This window comes from Gopherus evgoodei, chromosome 4, assembly GCF_007399415.2.
Source record: "Gopherus evgoodei ecotype Sinaloan lineage chromosome 4, rGopEvg1_v1.p, whole genome shotgun sequence".
NCBI classification, from domain to species: Eukaryota; Metazoa; Chordata; order Testudines; family Testudinidae; genus Gopherus; species Gopherus evgoodei.
In genome coordinates, this window is record NC_044325.1 from 95008182 (window position 1) to 95025388 (window position 17207).

General features: G+C 45.6%; 1 protein-coding gene across 1 annotated transcript in view; it reads right to left on the minus strand.

The window, feature by feature from the left end:
* The window catches only part of DCDC1 (doublecortin domain containing 1), a 426134-nt gene that overhangs the window by 23305 nt on the left and 385622 nt on the right, over positions 1-17207 (minus strand). The window contains 3 exon segments of the mRNA XM_030562124.1: positions 7980-8116; positions 9625-9726; positions 10834-10986. Coding sequence (XP_030417984.1) covers positions 7980-8116; positions 9625-9726; positions 10834-10986 — 392 coding nt within the window.

Here is a 17207-nt window from a genome sequence, read left to right on the forward strand (position 1 = left end):
CAGTTACAAAGGTGAGTAACCATCTTTTCTTCTTCGAGTGATTGCTCATATCCATTCCAGTTAGGTGAATCCCAAGCCTTACGTAGGCGGTGAGGTCGGAGTGAAATGTGGCAGAATGAAAACTGCTGAGCCAGAGGTTACAGCATCTCTTGACTGTTGAACCTCGAAGCAAAGGTATGGACCGAGGACCAATGGAGCTGCACGACAGATCTCGTGGGTAGGAACACGAGCCAGCAAGGCGGCAGATGAAGCCTGAGCCCTGGTAGAATGCACGGATGTGGCTTGGGGAAATATGAGCCAAATCATAACAAGTGCGGATGTACGCCATCACCCAAGATGAGATCCTCTGAGAGGAAAACAAGCAAGCCTTCCCTTTGGTCCGCTACCGTGACAGAGCTGGGGCACCTTACGAAATGGTTCTGTCAGCGCAATATAAATGCGAGCACTCTACAGATATCCAGGGAGTGCAATTGTTTCGCCCATTGCGTTGAGCTGTGGGTAACATGAAAGGCCGAAACCACCTTAGGGAGGAAAGCCGGGTGTGGTCATAACTGCACCTTGTCTTTGTGAAACCTAGTGTACGGCGGAATCACCGTAAGAGCTCTGAGCTCGGAGACTCGTCTGGCCGATGTAACAGCTACGAGGAAAGTTGTCATCCAAAACAGGTATAGCAGAGGGCCGGTCGCGAACGGCTCGAATGGGGGAGACATAAGTCTGGTTAAAACTAGGTTGAGGTCCCAGGTCGGGGCTGGGCGGCGCACCCGAGGGTGCAAGCGCTCCAAGCCCTTGAGGGACCTCAAACCCATAGAGTGTGAGAACACGGAATGTCCACCTTAGCCTGGCTGGAAGGTAGAGATGGCTGCCAAGTGTACCCGCAGCGATGATACTGCCAGGTCCTGCCGCTGAAGGCCAGAGGCAGGCCAAATAGAGGGGATAGAGACCTCAGTAGGAGCAAGATCGAGCGTATTGCACCTGTAGAAGAAACGCATCCACTCGGCCAGGTACGTTGACCAGGTGGAAGGCTTCCTGCCATCCCAGCTCAGTTACACAGCAGCCACACCGTGAGGCGAAGAGGCTGCAGGTCCGGGTGACGAAGCCTGTCATGGCCCTGAGTGATGAGTCTGGGTGGGGTGGCAGGGTAATTGAGTTGGTTATTGACAGGCCGAGCAACGTGATATATCAGTGCTGCCTGGACCATGCTGGAGTGATCATGATGATGCGCGCTCTGCCCCTGCGGAGTTTGAGTAGGACCTAATGAACCAGTGGGAACAGTGGGAAGGCATAAAGGAGTTGGCCTTTCCACGGCATCAGGAATGCGTCCAAGATCAATCCCCAGGAGAGACCTTGGAAGGAGCAGAACATCTGGCATTTTCTGCTCTCGCGGTGAGCGAACAGGTCTATGTGAGGAAAAATGTCCACTTCCGGAAAGCAGAACACCTCACATGGGGCAGAGTGACCACTCGTAAGACAGGAAAGACCTGCTGAGTCAAAGCGCCAAGGCATTCCGAACGCCTGGGAGAAAGGACGTCACCAGCTCCATCAAGTGGGCCATGCAAAAGTCCCAGAAATGGATGGCATCCCGACAAAAAGGGGGGGAGGACCATGTCCCTCCCTGGTTATTTATGGAGCACATGGCCATTGCGTTGGCTGTAAACACCGAGATACCACGGCCTTGCAGCTGCCACTGGAACACCTGACACGCCAGGAGGACTACTCTCATTTTTGGGGCATTGATGTGGAATGCCAGCTCCCGAGAAGACCAAAGGCCTTAAGCTTGGAGGTGACCATGAGCACTCGAGCAGAGAGATGACGCGTCCGTCGTCAGGGGCAGTGAGGGCTGGGGCGGATGGAACCGCATCCCTGCCCACACGAGGGAGGGAGTTAGCCACCACTCTAGGGAGCCTAAGGTGCTCGAGGGAACGGTGACTACCATGACCATTGGTTCCCTGTCCGGGCGGTACGCCGAGGTGAGCCGGACTTGGAGAGGACAGAGGCGGAGCTTGGCGTGTTTGGTTACAAACTTGCGGGCAGCCATGGACCCAGGAGACTGAGACAAGTGCGAGCCGAGGTCGTTGGGAAAGTCCGCAGACCTCGGATGATTGTTCCCATCGCCTAAAACCGCGGCTGTGGTAAGCAGGCTCCGGCTAGATCGGAGACCAGGATAGCCCCTAGGAAGTCCAACCTCTGCGTGGGAACCAGAGTGGATTGCTCTATAGTAATCATCAGGCCTAGACCTGTGAATAAGACCGTGACGATGACCACGTGCTGGTTTGTGTCTCGGAGTCTCCTTGGATAAGCGAATCGTCCAGATATGGAAAACGCATATCCGACATCAGCGAAGGTAGGCGGCGACTATAGCCATACACTTGGACAATACCCGTGGGGCTGTAGAAAGGCCAAACAGCAGGACCGTAAACCAGAAGTACTGACGGTTGGCTAGAAAGCGGAGGTATCTCCCGTGCGGAGGGAAGATGGCGATGTGAAAGTACGCGTCCCTCATATCGAGGGCGGCATAGCAGTCCCCAGGAGGCAAGGATGAGATAATGGTTCCCAGGGATACCATGCGGAACTCCAACCTTATCCTAAACTGGTTGAGACCGCGCAGGACTAGGAAGGTCTGAGACCTCCGTTCGAGTGGGGGACTAGGGCATAACGGGAGTAAAACCCCTTGCCCCTTTCGTCCGTCGGCATCTGCACCTCTTGTAGGAGGAAATGCTCGTGAGAGGGGTCCCTGAAGGGGGACAGGGTTGGAACAAATTAGAGGTGGTATCCATGCTCCACCGTGCGCAGGACCCAGCGATCTGAAATTAACTGGGGCCACGCCAGGAGAAAGCGGAATTGGGATCCCGGCCTGTGACTGGTACACCACCCTCAGGCGCACCTTGGAAGGTTCGTCTTTAGTCCCAGTGGTAATTGCGAGGGACCTTGACCTTGGCTCTTTAGGGGTCCTGACGTTTGTCTGCGACCACCTTGGCCTCGCCTTTTGCCAAAGTCCTGCCTCTGGCTAGGCACAGAGCATGGCAGCCGGGGACAGAAAGGCCTGCATTTGGTCGCTGGCATATGCATGCTGAGAGAGCGCATTAGGACCCTGTTGTCCATCAGGCTTCGCAGCCTGGGGCTGTCTTTGCCGCGAAGAGGCCTTTACCAACAAAGGGTAAGTCCTGAATGGCATACTGCAGCTCCGGCCAGAGGTTTGAAACCTGAAGCCATGAGATGCACCTCATGGTGACACCAAAGGCCAGAGTCCTGGCTGCTGAGTCTGCTGCGTCCAACGAGGCCTGGAGGGACGCTCTGGGTACCTTTTTCCCCCGTCCTCCAAGACAGCAGCGAACTCTTGGCGGGAGTTTTGAGGGAGAAACTCCAGAAACTAAACTACCTTCACCCAGGTGCTATAATTATAGCAGCTAAGCAAGGCTTGTTGCTTTGCTACCCAGAGCTGCAGGGCCTCTGCAGAGCACACCTGGCGGCCAAGTAGGTACATTCGCCAAGCCTCCTTCGGTTTCGGGGCTGGCGCCCGCTGGCCATGCCAATACCTCTCCTTAACAGACTGAAAGACTAGTGAGCAGAGAAGAGAGTGGACAGACGAGTAGTCGTACCCCTTAGAGGGCACCATACCGGGTCCTCTACCTCTGGGACCTCCTCCATGGAGGTACTAAAAAAACGGCACTGGCAGAGTCTCTGACTCTATCTGACCTTGCCCAACTCGGCACCGGGGGACCGGCACCGGGGACCGGCACCGGTACCTGGAACGAGATCCAGACCTACAACCCGAACGGTGCCGGGAGGTCGACCGAGATCTCGAGGCTTGGGGAGAGGCTACGGGAGTCACGGTACCTGTCTCGGTGCCGGGAGTCGGAACAGTGCCGATAGTAGCGGGTCGGCGAACGGGATACCGACCGGTGCAGCGAGTGCGACCAGTACCGATGAGGAAAACAGCACCAGGACTGCAAGTGGTGTCGGGCGTGCCGACAGGACCTGGAGCGTCTGCGGGACCGTGATCATGAACGGTGCCGCTCTGCTGTGCTGACTGAGGACGGTCATATGAAGAGACTGTATTACCCGCACCGGCGGTGCCGGGGTCAGGTAGCATCGACTCTGTCATGGCAATGAGATCCCTCGCCGTTGGTAATGTCTCCGGCGTGGAGGGAATAGCAGGCTCAACCACAGTGCCTACTGGGGAGCTGTCAGGCACCGGATTCGACGGCCCTTGTGGGACCGGGATTGACGGTGCTGATGTTGTCGGTGCCTCAGCAGGTGTCGGTGCCGGGCGATCCGACTTAGACGAGCTCTCTGGCTGCGGTGCAGTTGGCACGGAAGCAGCAGGAGCAGTAAGCTCAACCACGGCGCGTGCTGGGGAGCTGTCAGGCACCGGATTCGACGGCCCCTGTGGGACTGGGATCAACGGTGCCGACGTCGTCGGTGCCTCAGCAGGTGTCGGTGCCGGGCGATCCAACTTAGACAAGCTCTCTGGCTGCGGTGCCGTTGGCACGGAAGCAGCAGGAGCAGGGGGGCTCAACCATGGCGCGTGCCGGGGAGCCATCAGGCACCGGATTCAATGGCCCTGTGGGACTGGAATCGACGGTGCCGATGTCTTCGGTGCCTCTGCAGGTGTCGGTGCCGGGCGATCCGACTTAGACGAGCTCTCTGGCTGCAGTGCAGTTGGCACGGAAGCAGCAGGAGCAGTAAGCTCAACCACAGCGCGTGCCGGGGAGCTGTCAGGAACCGGATTCGACGGCCCTTGCGGGATCGGGATCGACGGTGCCGACATCGTCGGTGCCTCAGCAGGTGTCGGTGCCGGGTGATCCGACTTAGACGAGCTCTCTGGCTGCGGTGCCGTTGGCATGGAAGCAGCAGGAGCAGGGGGCTCAACCACGGCGCGTGCCGGGGAGCTGTCAGGCACCGGATTCGACGGCCCTTGTGGGACCGGGATCGATGGTGCCGATGTCATCGGTGCCTCTGCAGGTGTCGGTGCCGGGTGATCTGACTTAGACGAGCTCTCTGGCTGCGATGCGGTGGCACGGAAGCAGCAGGAGCAGGGGGCTCAACCACGGTGCGTGCCGGGGAGCCGTCAGGCACCAGCGGGAATTGTCGGCTTTCTCGACCTCGGAGGAAGGGAGCGGTGCCGAGTCGACTTCGGTGCCGGCAACGGCCGGTGCCGAAAGGCCTTGGTAGTACCAGCGGGGTCCGGTGCCGAGGCGCTTCTGCCAGCTGCTTGATCATCGCTCGGTGCCAAAGGCGGAGGGGTGAGTGAAAGCCCCGCTCCTTCTTGTTCTCGGCTTAAAAGCCTTGCAAATGGGGCACTTAGCTGTCAAGTGTGATTCCCTGAGGCACTTCAAACAGGAGTCGTGTAGATCTCCCGTCGGCATCGGCTTCTGGCATGCTGAGTCCATTTTAAAACCCGGTGAGCCGTGCAAGGGCTCCGGCACCGGGTGCAGGGAAGGGGCTGCTTCCTGAACCCCGCTAACTATACTAAACTAACTATGTTAGCAAAGAAAAAACGTATAACTATACAAATATATATATAAAAGGATTATAACGTAAATATATACGAGAACTACGAGTAGCTAGGGAAGTGGAGGTCAGCTAAGCCGCGCTCCACTGTTCCAACGACTGACATGGGCGGTAAGAAGGAACTGAGGAGCGGGTAGGCCGGCAGGGGTATATATCGAGCACCATGACAGCGCCACTCTAGGGGGTGACCTGCCGGCCCACTGAGTTGCTAGGGTAAAAGTTTTCCGACGAATGTGCACGCACGGCGCACACACCTAACTGGAATGGATATGAGCAATCACTCGAAGAAGAACTTGTACATACATCCAATCTTAATTTTTTTCCTCTGTTTTATACTATTCCATATAGATGGAAACTACTTTTTTGAGTCTGGATGTCTCTAATGAAATTAGAACAGGAGTACTTGTGGCACAAGTACACCTTAGAGACTAAGGTGCCACAAGTACTCCTGTTCTTTTTGCGGATACAGACTAACACGGCTGCTACTCTGAAACCTGTCTAATGAAATTAGTACTTCACTGTTTGCTCTTGTCAGATATTCAGATATAGCCTTAGGAATGATTAGCACTGAAACTATCAAGCCCATTTTACTATGCTGGATACAATTGCTCATGGACATATCTATAGTGCCTTTTTCATCTTCCTTATTAAGATAATTCTTGGGCTCCATTGAGTCTCATAAACTCATAGACATTAAAGCCAGAAGGGACCATTGTGATCATCTAGTCTGATCTCCGGCACAGAATCTTACCTGTCCCCTTCTGTAATAGACTGCTGGGTGAGCTACTGAAGTCCTCAAGTTACAGAGAATCCACCATTTACACTAGTTTAAATCAGCAAGTGATCCATGGCCCATGCTACAGAAAAAGGCAAAAACTCTCCGTGGTCTATGCCAATCTGACCTGGGAGAAAATTCTTTCCCAAACCCAAATATGGCAGTCATTTGAACCCTGAGCATATTGGAAAGACCCATCAGCCAGACACCTGGGAACGAATTCTCTGTAGTAACTCATAGTCCTCCCCATCTAGTGCCCCGTCTCTGGCCGTTGGGGATCTTTTGCTACTAGCAGTCACAGTTGGGCCCCATGCCATTGTAGGCAATCTCATCATATCATCCCCTCCATAAACTTATCAAGTTCAGTCTTGAAACAAGTTAGGATTTTTGCCCCCACTGCTCCCCTTGGACAGCTGTTCCAGAACTTCATTCCTCTGACGATTACAAACCTTCATCTGATTTCAAGCCTAAACTTGTTGATGACCAGTTTATATCCATTTGTTCTTGTGTCCACATTGGCACTTAATTTGAATAACTCCTCTCCATCCCCTGGTATTTATCCCTCCAATGTATTTATAGAGATTTATGTATTTATCAGATCTCCCCTCAGTCTTCACTTGATTACACTAAACACGCCTAGCTCCTTGAATCTTCTCTCACAAGGTAGGTTTTCCATTCCTCTGATCATCCTTGTACCCTTTTTTGCAGCTGTTCCAGACTGAATTCATCTTTCTTAAACATGGGAAACCAGAATTGCACGCAGTATTCCGGATGAGATATCACCACTGCCCTGTATCATGGCAATAACACTTCCCTATCTCTACTGGAAATACCTTACCTGATGCAACCTAGGATTGCATCAGCCTTTTTCACGGCCACATCACATTGGTAGCTCACAGTCATCCTGTGATCAACCAATACACCCACATCTTTCTCCTCTGCTGCTTCCAACTGATAAGTCCCCAGCTTATAGCAAAAATTCTTGTTGTTAGTCCTTAAGTGCATGATCTTGCACTAATAAATTTCATCCCATTTCTATTCCTCCAGTTTTGAAGGTCCTCCAGATCCTCTGCTCTGATATTCCGGCCCTTCTCCATATTGCATATCCCAACTTTGTGTCATCCACAGATTTTATAAGCACATTCCCACTTTTTTGTGCCAAGGCTATGAATGAAAATGTTAAATAAGACTGGTCCCAAGACTGATCCCTCAGGAGCTCCACTAGTAACCTCCCTCTGCCTGACAATTCACCTTTCATTCTGACTTGCTGTAGTCTCCACTTTAACCAGTGCCTTATCCACCTTTCAATTCTCATATTAATCCCCATATTCTCCAATTTAACTAATAATTTCCATGTGGAACTATATTAAATGTCTTGCTGAAATCATGTAGATTAAAGCTACTAAATCTAAAAAATCAGTTATCTTATCAGAGAAAGAGATCAGATTGGTCTGGTACAATCTACCTTTTGTATAACCATGTTGTATTTTATCCCAAATACTGTTTGAAAAGCTTGTGTGTATATTTGGCAGCCTGTGAATACTTTTTCAGATAATGAACTATATAGGCTGTACTGAGTCACATCATCAATGTATCATAGGACTAGTGTAAAATCTAACCTTGTGATAAAATTCCTCAAAAACATGAATGCTGATTTTAATTTTGGAATATTTATACAGATTGTATTTTATACCTCGGTATGTTGTATATTTTCCATGAGTTTCATCTCTTCTTGGGTTTCTTCAGTCCAGCCTCCTTCTACTACTATAGGCTGAACTGGGCTTTTTGTGGGCACCAAGGTGGATGGTTTAAAGGCTCTTATTCGTCGCCCTGAGGCAGAGAAATTTCACAATAACTCTTGTAAAACCATGTTTTCTTACTTTGATGGTTTATTTTATTTTTTTCTTACCTCTGGTCACAGAACTTTAAAGCTATCAGTCCTAAAATACTAAGTATAATTTGAAAAACAAACAGTACACATAGCAAGCAAGGCCAGGCAGTGATTGAGTCAGACATATCTATGCAGACCAAGTAAAAGCCTAATGTGAACACCACAGTCCAGATAAATATTAGATAGAATTTCTAATTCGCAGCATCAGTTTCATTTTCTTTCAGTCTGTAACATATGTTTTGTTCTCCCTCAATAAGAGATGATTAAAGGGGATATGATAGAGGTCTATAAAAACATGAATGGTGTAGACAAAGTGAAGATGAAAGTGTTATTTAGCCCTTCACATAACACAAAAAATATGGCTCACACAATGAAATTAATATGCAGTAGGTTTAAAACAAACACAAGGAAGTACTTCTTCAGCTAATGCACAGTCAACCTGTGGAACTTGCTGCCAGGGGATGATTCAAAAAGAATTAAAGAAGTTCACAAAGGACAGATCCATCAGTGGCTATTGGCCAAAATGGTCAGGGATGCAACTGCATGCTCTGGGCATCCCTAAACTTCTGACTGCCAAAAGCTGGGTCTGGACAATAAGGGAGGGGTCACTAAATAATTGCTCTCTTCTGTTCATTACCTCTGAAGCATCTGGCACTGGCCACTGCTGGAAAACAGGATACTGGGCTTGATGGACAATTGGCCTGACTGTATAGTTATTCTTATGTTCTTATGACAACCATGGGCCTTTTTTGTTTCCTACAGTAAGCAGCAGTAAAGCACATGGCCAGACTCTTTGTTTGGCTCTAACCCTTCACACTGTTTTGCTGAGACAGGATCCACAGGAGGCATAGAACTAGTATGGCCATTTAATGCTATACCATCCTCCCCTCAGCCTCCAGTGTAGAGGGTGCCTGGGGTTAACCACAACCAACTATGTGTTTTTAAACATTATTGTCCCTTTCCACACTCAGGATATGTCTACACTAAACCTTTTTTACCTTTAGTTAATTGATTGCTAGGTAATTTGAGGCACTGAACACATTTATAAAGTCTACTGTGAACACTACCCAAATATCTGTTTCCAGCACAAACCCTAAATCCTATCTGTTAAAACATGTTAGTGAATGCATTTTCTAACAAAATGAATTCTGTCTGCATAGAAAAGGCTTTCAACGTCCAAATACCCACTGAAGCTTCACATTTGCAATCAAATCAGAGTAGGTGAACCCAGTACCTGCATAGAGCCCCAGTGAAACCAATGGGGCTTCATATGGGCACAAGGGATGGATCCTATTGCAGGGCCAGGGTCAGGATATTGGGTGCCCAAAGATTAGTCTGCACATGCAAGTTTGGAAGTTGTACAGACAATTTAGTCAGCCACTTTGGAAATCAACGTTTAGTTATAAATATCACAACAGTTTCAAATTAAATGCATATTGATACCAACCTTGCAGCTGTCTCATTTTGTGTTTCATAGCATCTAGATCAGCCAAAATTTTGTCCTTCTTTAACCAGTTTTGTTTCTCTTGCCTTGCTGCCTTTTGCAAAGCTGTAATAAAAGAAATAAATAATATTTCTACTGGTTATTTTTCTTTGTCGTGGTTTGCATTAATAGGTTTTTTTGGCTGACTGATTAGTATAATTGGATCTCTTTTAGCAAATAGTTTTTAAAGAACTTGAGAGTATTAGTGAGTTAAACAGATCCAATTACAGACAAGTAATTAAAATGCAAGTGTCCTAAAAAAACAAAACAAAAAAAACCACCTCTCTGAAAGCATATGAAGCTTAAGGAATGTCTCTGCAGAGCCAGACACAAAGACATATTGATTTAACATGTACAGTACTGTACTACATTTAATTTTCCAGTATTGCATGCTTAAGTATAGCAGTAGAAGATTGGTTTAACATTTTTTTAAATATTCTCCTGCTGATAGAAGACATTTATTCTTGCAAATGACAATGTTCAGACAATTAGTCCTCATTGTGAAACAAATACCTAGCCCTATGCTTGAATCATTGCTCAGCAGTCCATATACATCTTACTATCTACTTTGAATTTTATTGACATAGTGGGTATAATTTGGAGGTTGATCTTAAGCTTCTGGATAATACATGTAATATATACTAGCCAACCTTTCTTTTTAGGTTTCCAATTGTGCAAAGATTTATGTATGTGATTAACTTTACTCAAGTGAAGAGTGCAACTGTGATGTAGTTACAGCGGCATAACTTTTTCCCCAGATAAGATATTTAATTTTTATTCCTCACTAAAATAAAGTGTTTTAGAATTTGCTCTGAGATTTTCATTCTCTTTTAAAGGGCTTGCCCACATGGACACTGAGTGCATGACAAACAAGGATGTAACTCTACAGAACCATAGCTTGCCACACACTAACTAGCTCTGTGGACCCTGCTACTGCACTCTTAAAGTTCCATAGTGGTTTTGATCTACAGCTGTTGTTTGAAATAGCAGTAGGTTAAAGCACATTATGGAACTTCTAAAGCACAGTTGCAGGGTCCACAAGGTGACCTAGAACACTGCAGGTTAGTGCACTGTAGATTTACATCCTGGCTTGCTGTGCACTAAGTCTCACTGTGGATAAGCCCTAAGTATCTCACTTGTGAGAAGGGGGAAAGAAACCCAGTAAACGCATACCATCCAAAGGTAGAAAAGGTTCTCCACAGGAAACCCAGACCTCTATAGGATTTCTGAGGATGATGGTGAGCAAAGAATCATCTATCATGTTCAAACTGTCTGGAGTCATCAAGGATAATTCTGACTTTATCTTCGCTTTCTCCATGTACTTAGCTTTGTATTTGGAAAGAAACAATTACAAAGTTTAACTTTATATCACTTTACCCTAAAGAGTTTTTTCTCATCTTATTACAGTAGAACCTCAGAGTTACAAACACCAGTTACAAACTGACTGGTCAACCACACACCTCAATTTGAACTGTAAGTATGCAGTCAGGCAGCAGAGACAAAAAACAAACAAAACCAGACAAACAAAACAAATATTATATAGCACAATATTGTGTTAAATGCAAACTGCTAAAAAAAAGGGAAAGTTTAAAAAAAGATTGACAAGGTAAGGAAACTTTCTGTGCTTGTTTTATTTAAATTAAGATGGTTAAAAGATGGTTTTTCTTCTGCATAGTAAATTTTCAAAGCTGTTTAAGTCAAATGTTCAGCTGTAAACTTTTGAAAGAACAGCCATGACACTTTCCTCAGAGTTATGAACATTTCAGAGTTAGGAATAATCTCTGTTTCCGAGGTGTTTGTAACTGAGGTTCTACTGTAGTTTAATTTAGACTGCACCACACAATTTTTTTATCCTTATGTTCACATACTGGATATGAAGAATATTAAGATGAACATATTAAGATAAACTGTTCATTACTTATAACAACTAACAAAAGCTTAAATAGATAATATTTGCAGCACACAGGAATGTGGCAGAGTACTAATACAGAAGAGTGACACATAGACTCATAGACTCTAGGACTGGAAGGGACCTCGAGAGGTCATCGAGTCCAGTATCCTGCCCTCATGGCAGGACAAAATACTGTCTAGACCATCCCTAATAGACATTTATCTAACCTACTCTTAAATATCTCCAGAGATGGAGATTCCACAACTTCCCTAGGCAATCTATTCCAGTGTTTAACTACCCTGACAGTTAGGAACTTTTTCCTAATGTCCAACCTAAATCTCCCTTGCTGCAGTTTAAGCCCATTGCTTCTTGTTCTATCATTGGAGGCTAAGGTGAACAAGTTTTCTCCCTCCTCCTGATGACACCCTTTTAGATACCTGAAAACTGCTATCATGTCCCCTCTCAGTCTTCTCTTTTCCAAAACTAAACAAACCCAATTCCTTCAGCCTTCCTTCATAGGTCATGTTCTCAAGACCTTTAATCATTCTTGTGCTCTTCTTCTGGACCCTCTCCAATTTCTCCAGATCTTTCTTGAATGTGGTGCCCAGAACTGGACACAATACTCCAGTTGAGGCCTAACCAGCGCAGAGTAAAGCGGAAGAATGACTTCTCGTGTCTTGTTTACAACACACCTGTTAATGCATCCCAGAATCACATTTGCTTTTTTTGCAACAGTATCACACTGTTGACTCATATTAAGCTTGTGGTCCACTATGACCCCTAGATATCTTTCTGCCATACTCCTTCCTAAACAGTCTCCTCCCATTCTGTATGTGTGAAACTGATTGTTCCTTCCTAAGTGGAACACTTTGCATTTATCTCTATTGAACGTCATCCTGTTTACTTCAGACCATTTCTCCAATTTGTCCAGATCATTTTGAATTTTGACCCTGTCCTCCAAAGCAGTTGCAATCCCTCCCAGTTTGGTATCGTCCGCAAACTTAATAAGCGTACTTTCTATGCCAACATCTAAATCGTTGATGAAGATATTGAAACAGAGCCGGTCCCAAAACAGACCCCTGCGGACCCCACTTGTTATACCTTTCCAGCAGATTGGGAGCCATTAATAACTACTCTCTGAGTACGGTTATCCAGCCAGTTATGCACCCACCTTATAGTAGCCCCATCTAAATTGTACTTTCCTAGTTTATCTATAAGAATATCATGCGAGACCGTATCAAAGCCTTACTAAAGTCTAGGTATATCACATCCACCGCTTCTCCCTTATCCACAAGGCTCGTTATCCTATCAAAGAATGCTATCAGATTAGTTTGACACGATTTTTCTTTACAAATCCATGCTGGCTATTCCCTATCACCTTACCACCTGCCAAGTGTTTGCAGATGATTTCTTTAATACTTGCTCCATTATCTTCCCTGGCACAGAAGTTAAACTAACTGGTCTGTAGTTTCCTGGGTTGTTTTTATTTCCCTTTTTATAGATGGGCACTATATTTGCCCTTTTCCAGTCTTCTGGATCTCCCCCCGTCTCCCATGATTTCCCAAAGATAATAGCTAGAGGCTCAGATACCTCTCTATTAAACTCCTTGAGTATTCTAGGATGCATTTCATCAGGCCCTGGTGACTTGCAGGCATCTAACTTTTCTAAGTGATTTTTTACTTGCTCTTTTTTTATTTTATCTTCTAAACCTACCCTCTTCCCGTAAGCATTCACTATATTAGACATTCCTTCAGACTTCTCAGTGAAGACCGAAACAAAGAAGTCATTAAGCATCTCTGCCATTTCCAAGTCTCCCGTTACTGTTTCCCCCTCCTCACTGAGCAGTGGGCCTACCCTGTCCTTGGTCTTCCTCTTGCTTCTAATGTATTGATAAAAAGTCTTCTTGTTTCCCTTTATTCCCATAGCTAGTTTGAGCTCGTTTTGTGCCTTTGCCTTTCTAATCTTGCCTCTGCATTCCTGTGTTATTTGCCTATATCCGTCCTTTGTAATCTGACCTAGTTTCCATTTTTTATATGACTCCTTTTTATTTTGTAGGTCACATAAGATCTCGTGGTTAAGCCATGGTGGTCTTTTGCCACATTTTCTATCTTTCCTAACCATCGGAATAGCTTGCTTTTGGGCCCTTAATAGTGTCCCTTTGAAAAACTGCCAACTCTCCTCAGTTGTTTTTCCCCTCAGTCTTGATTCCCTTGGGACCTTACCTATCAGCTCCCTGAGCTTACCAAAATCTGCCTTCCTGAAATCCATTTGTCTCTATTTTGCATAATAGAAAGAACAACGGGATGGGGGAAGTGGTGATTATAAAGGGCATTTTATATATAGGAAAGGGGGCAAAAGTGATCAAATCTGAAGCACTGCTATTTGAGGACAAAGCAAGCGTGCAAATGAAGGTCTGTCATGGTATAATTCCCCACTCTGAACCTTAGCGTCCAAAAGATGGGGTACCAGCATGAATTCCTCTAAGCTTAATTACCAGCTTAGAACCTGTAGCGCTGCTACCAACCAGGAATTCCAGTGCCTGGTACACTCTGGTCCCCCCAAGACTTTGCCCGGGGAACCCCAAGACCCAGACCCTCTGGATCTTACCACAAGGAAAGTAAACCCTTTCCCTCACCGTTGCCTCTCCAGGCTTCCCCTCCCTGGGTTACCCTGGAAGATCACTGTGATTCAAACTCCTGAATCTTGAAACAGAGAGGAAAATCCACCTTTCCCCCTCCTTCTCTCTCCCTCTCCCAGACTCTCCCTGAGAGAGAAAGTAATCCTAACACAGAGAGAAAATAACCTCTCTCTCCCCCTTCCCTCCTTTCTCCCCACCAATTCCCTGGTGGATCCAGACCCAGTCCCCTGGGGTCTCACACCAGAATAAAAAAAAAATCAGGTTCTTAAACAAGAAAAGCTTTTAATTAAAGAAAGAAAAAAACAGTAAAAATTATCTTTGTAAATTTAAAAAATGGAATAGGTACAGGGTCTTTCAGCTATAGACACTGGGAATACCCTCCCAGCCTAAGTATACAAGTACAAATTAAAATCTTTTCAGCAAAATACCAGTTTGAACTCCTTTCAGCCAAATACACGTTTGCAAATAAAGAAAACAACCATAAGCCTAACTCGCTTTATCTACCTAGTACTCACTATTCTGAACTTATAGGAGCCTGTATCGGAGAGATTGGAGAGAAATCTGGTTGCACGTCTGATCCCTCTGAGCCCCCAGAGTGAACAACAACCAAAAAACTAACAGCACCCACAAAAACTTCCCTCCCTCAAGATTTGAAAGTATCCTGTCCTCTGATTGGTCCTCTAATCAGGTGACAGCCAGGCTCATTCTTCTTGTTAATCCTTTACAGGCAAAAGAGGTATAAAGTACTTCTGTTCCATTAACTCTTAACTATCCATTTATGACAAGATCTCATAAGCATAGGTTAAGTACAAGCAGATAAGAACCTTTGGGGTTTCTCCCATTGCTTTAGAAAACTCTTAGGAATTATTCACCACGTTTAAATATACTGTACTTGAATATTATGGGAGACCCATTGTGATGTTGTAATTAAGGTTGTGTTCTGTTTTGCACTTGCAGTGGGAGTTTAGCCTGTTTGAGATGAAAAACACAATATCTTTGCTCCAAGTTTCAGCATGTAATCTGAGAAAAGCTAGAATTTTCTGAAGAAGTTTCCAGAAAATCAGTTACATAGTTTCAAAGTTTGAATCAATTGAAAATTGGCCCTCAAAAGTTCACATGCTCAGTCTCAGGATTAATTGGGCCCCTTTATCTTAAAAACTACAAACTGTACAAAAGGCCAAATTTCGTAAATAGTGCAGTGAGAGTCTGGCGGGCTCTCTGAGGTTATGTAATTATTTGATTCATTATCTATTTATTATTTATATTACCATAGTACCTAGGAGTCCTAATCATGGACCAGCATGCCTTTGTGCTAAGCACTGTACAAACACAAGATAAATATAAAGATGCTCCTGCCCCAAGAGCTTACAAATATATGTATTAGACGAGAGATAGCAGATGGATTTTAAAAAGTTGTTTGCAGTGTTGTCACCATGTTGATCCCAGGATATGAGAGACAGAAGGCAGGTGAGGTAATAACTTTCATTGGACCAACTTCTGTTGGTGAAAGAGACAAGCTTTTGAGCTCAACATTTGCAGCACGCAGGAGGTTTTCAAAAGGAGGCTGGTGTCTTGAATGGTTTAGAAACAAGAAATCCTGTATCTTAACAGGGGGTTAAACTAGATGACCTTGACAGTCCCTTCTAACCCTATGGTTCTATGATTCGAAGACTACTACTTCTGTGACATCCCCGTGGCAGAGACCAAGTGCTACATATATAATGATTCAAATTAATGGCTCAATACAATTAAACAGACTAAAATAATGCTCAAAGGCAAGACAAAAAAACAAACAAAAAGAAAATTATGATGAAGCCTGAAGCTCACCAAACTCCAGGTGTGGTGGACTACTGTGGAGAATGAATCCCTAAGACTCAGCTGAGAAAGCTCTGCGAGCAGCTGTACAGTGAGAATCCTAGGAAATGAGAGCATGATCTTATATTTTTGCTCCTGCAACAAGGCACAGGTGGCAGAGTGTCTCTCACAACCAGGTCCCAGACCATTAAGACCAACACAAGCAATTGCATCTGGAAGTCTACAGGAGACAACTATAACATAACATGGCTTATTGTATGATATAACAAAAGCCCCTTTATGTATTTGCAGCCTTCTTATTCACAGGTAGTGGTAGTTTTCCAACACCAATAAAAAGAATGAATATGTTGTGAAAATACAATACTGCTTGTTTATCCCACAGGAAGAACATATCTTAACATAAATATTTCTGAAAATTGTACCCACAGTCACTTTTGTTTAGTGCAGCACTGAACTGTTTTTAGCTCATTTTTATATTTATTTTGAACAGCAGATCACTATAACTTCATATTCACTAGAAGTATTTTTGATTATAGCTCAGCGGTTTGAGTATTAGCCTACTAAACCCAGGGTTATAAGTTCAATCCTTAAAGGGGCCATTTAGGGATCTAGGGCAAAAATGTGTCTGGGGATCTGAGCAGGATGTGAGACTAGATGACCTCCTGAGGTCCCTTCCTACCCTGATATTTCTATGATTTAAAAACAAATCTTTTTTCATGTTTTCTACAGAGTGATTTGAATTTGGTGTTGCTTTCCCTTGTCTAGTTTTCCCTCTTTTATGTATTTTTTTTTGCTGTATGATTTGCTATTCGAACACAGTATCTTTGTGAAAGGGGCTTATCCTATTTCTTTCCCATCTATTAATTCTGCAAGCAGCATGCTAGCACATATGAGGCCTCTCATTAAAAGCAGCTGACCTTGTATTAGGCATACTTCCATTTCTTATGAAGTTTGCTGGTAGGGTCCATACCGGCAGAGCCGCTGACAGGGGAGGCAAAAGGGGCAGGGACATTAAAGCGCTGCTGCCGTAGTGCTTTAAGGATGGTCCTTTGCTGCGACAGTATTCTGTGCACCCTCCCCTGGACAGTGGGGGGGGGGGGGCACAGCAACATTAAAGTGCTGCCGCAGCAAAGGACCCTGTAGTGCTTTAATGTCCCTGCCCCTTTTGCCCCCCCCAAGCCTCCAACGGGCAGAGGGGGAAAA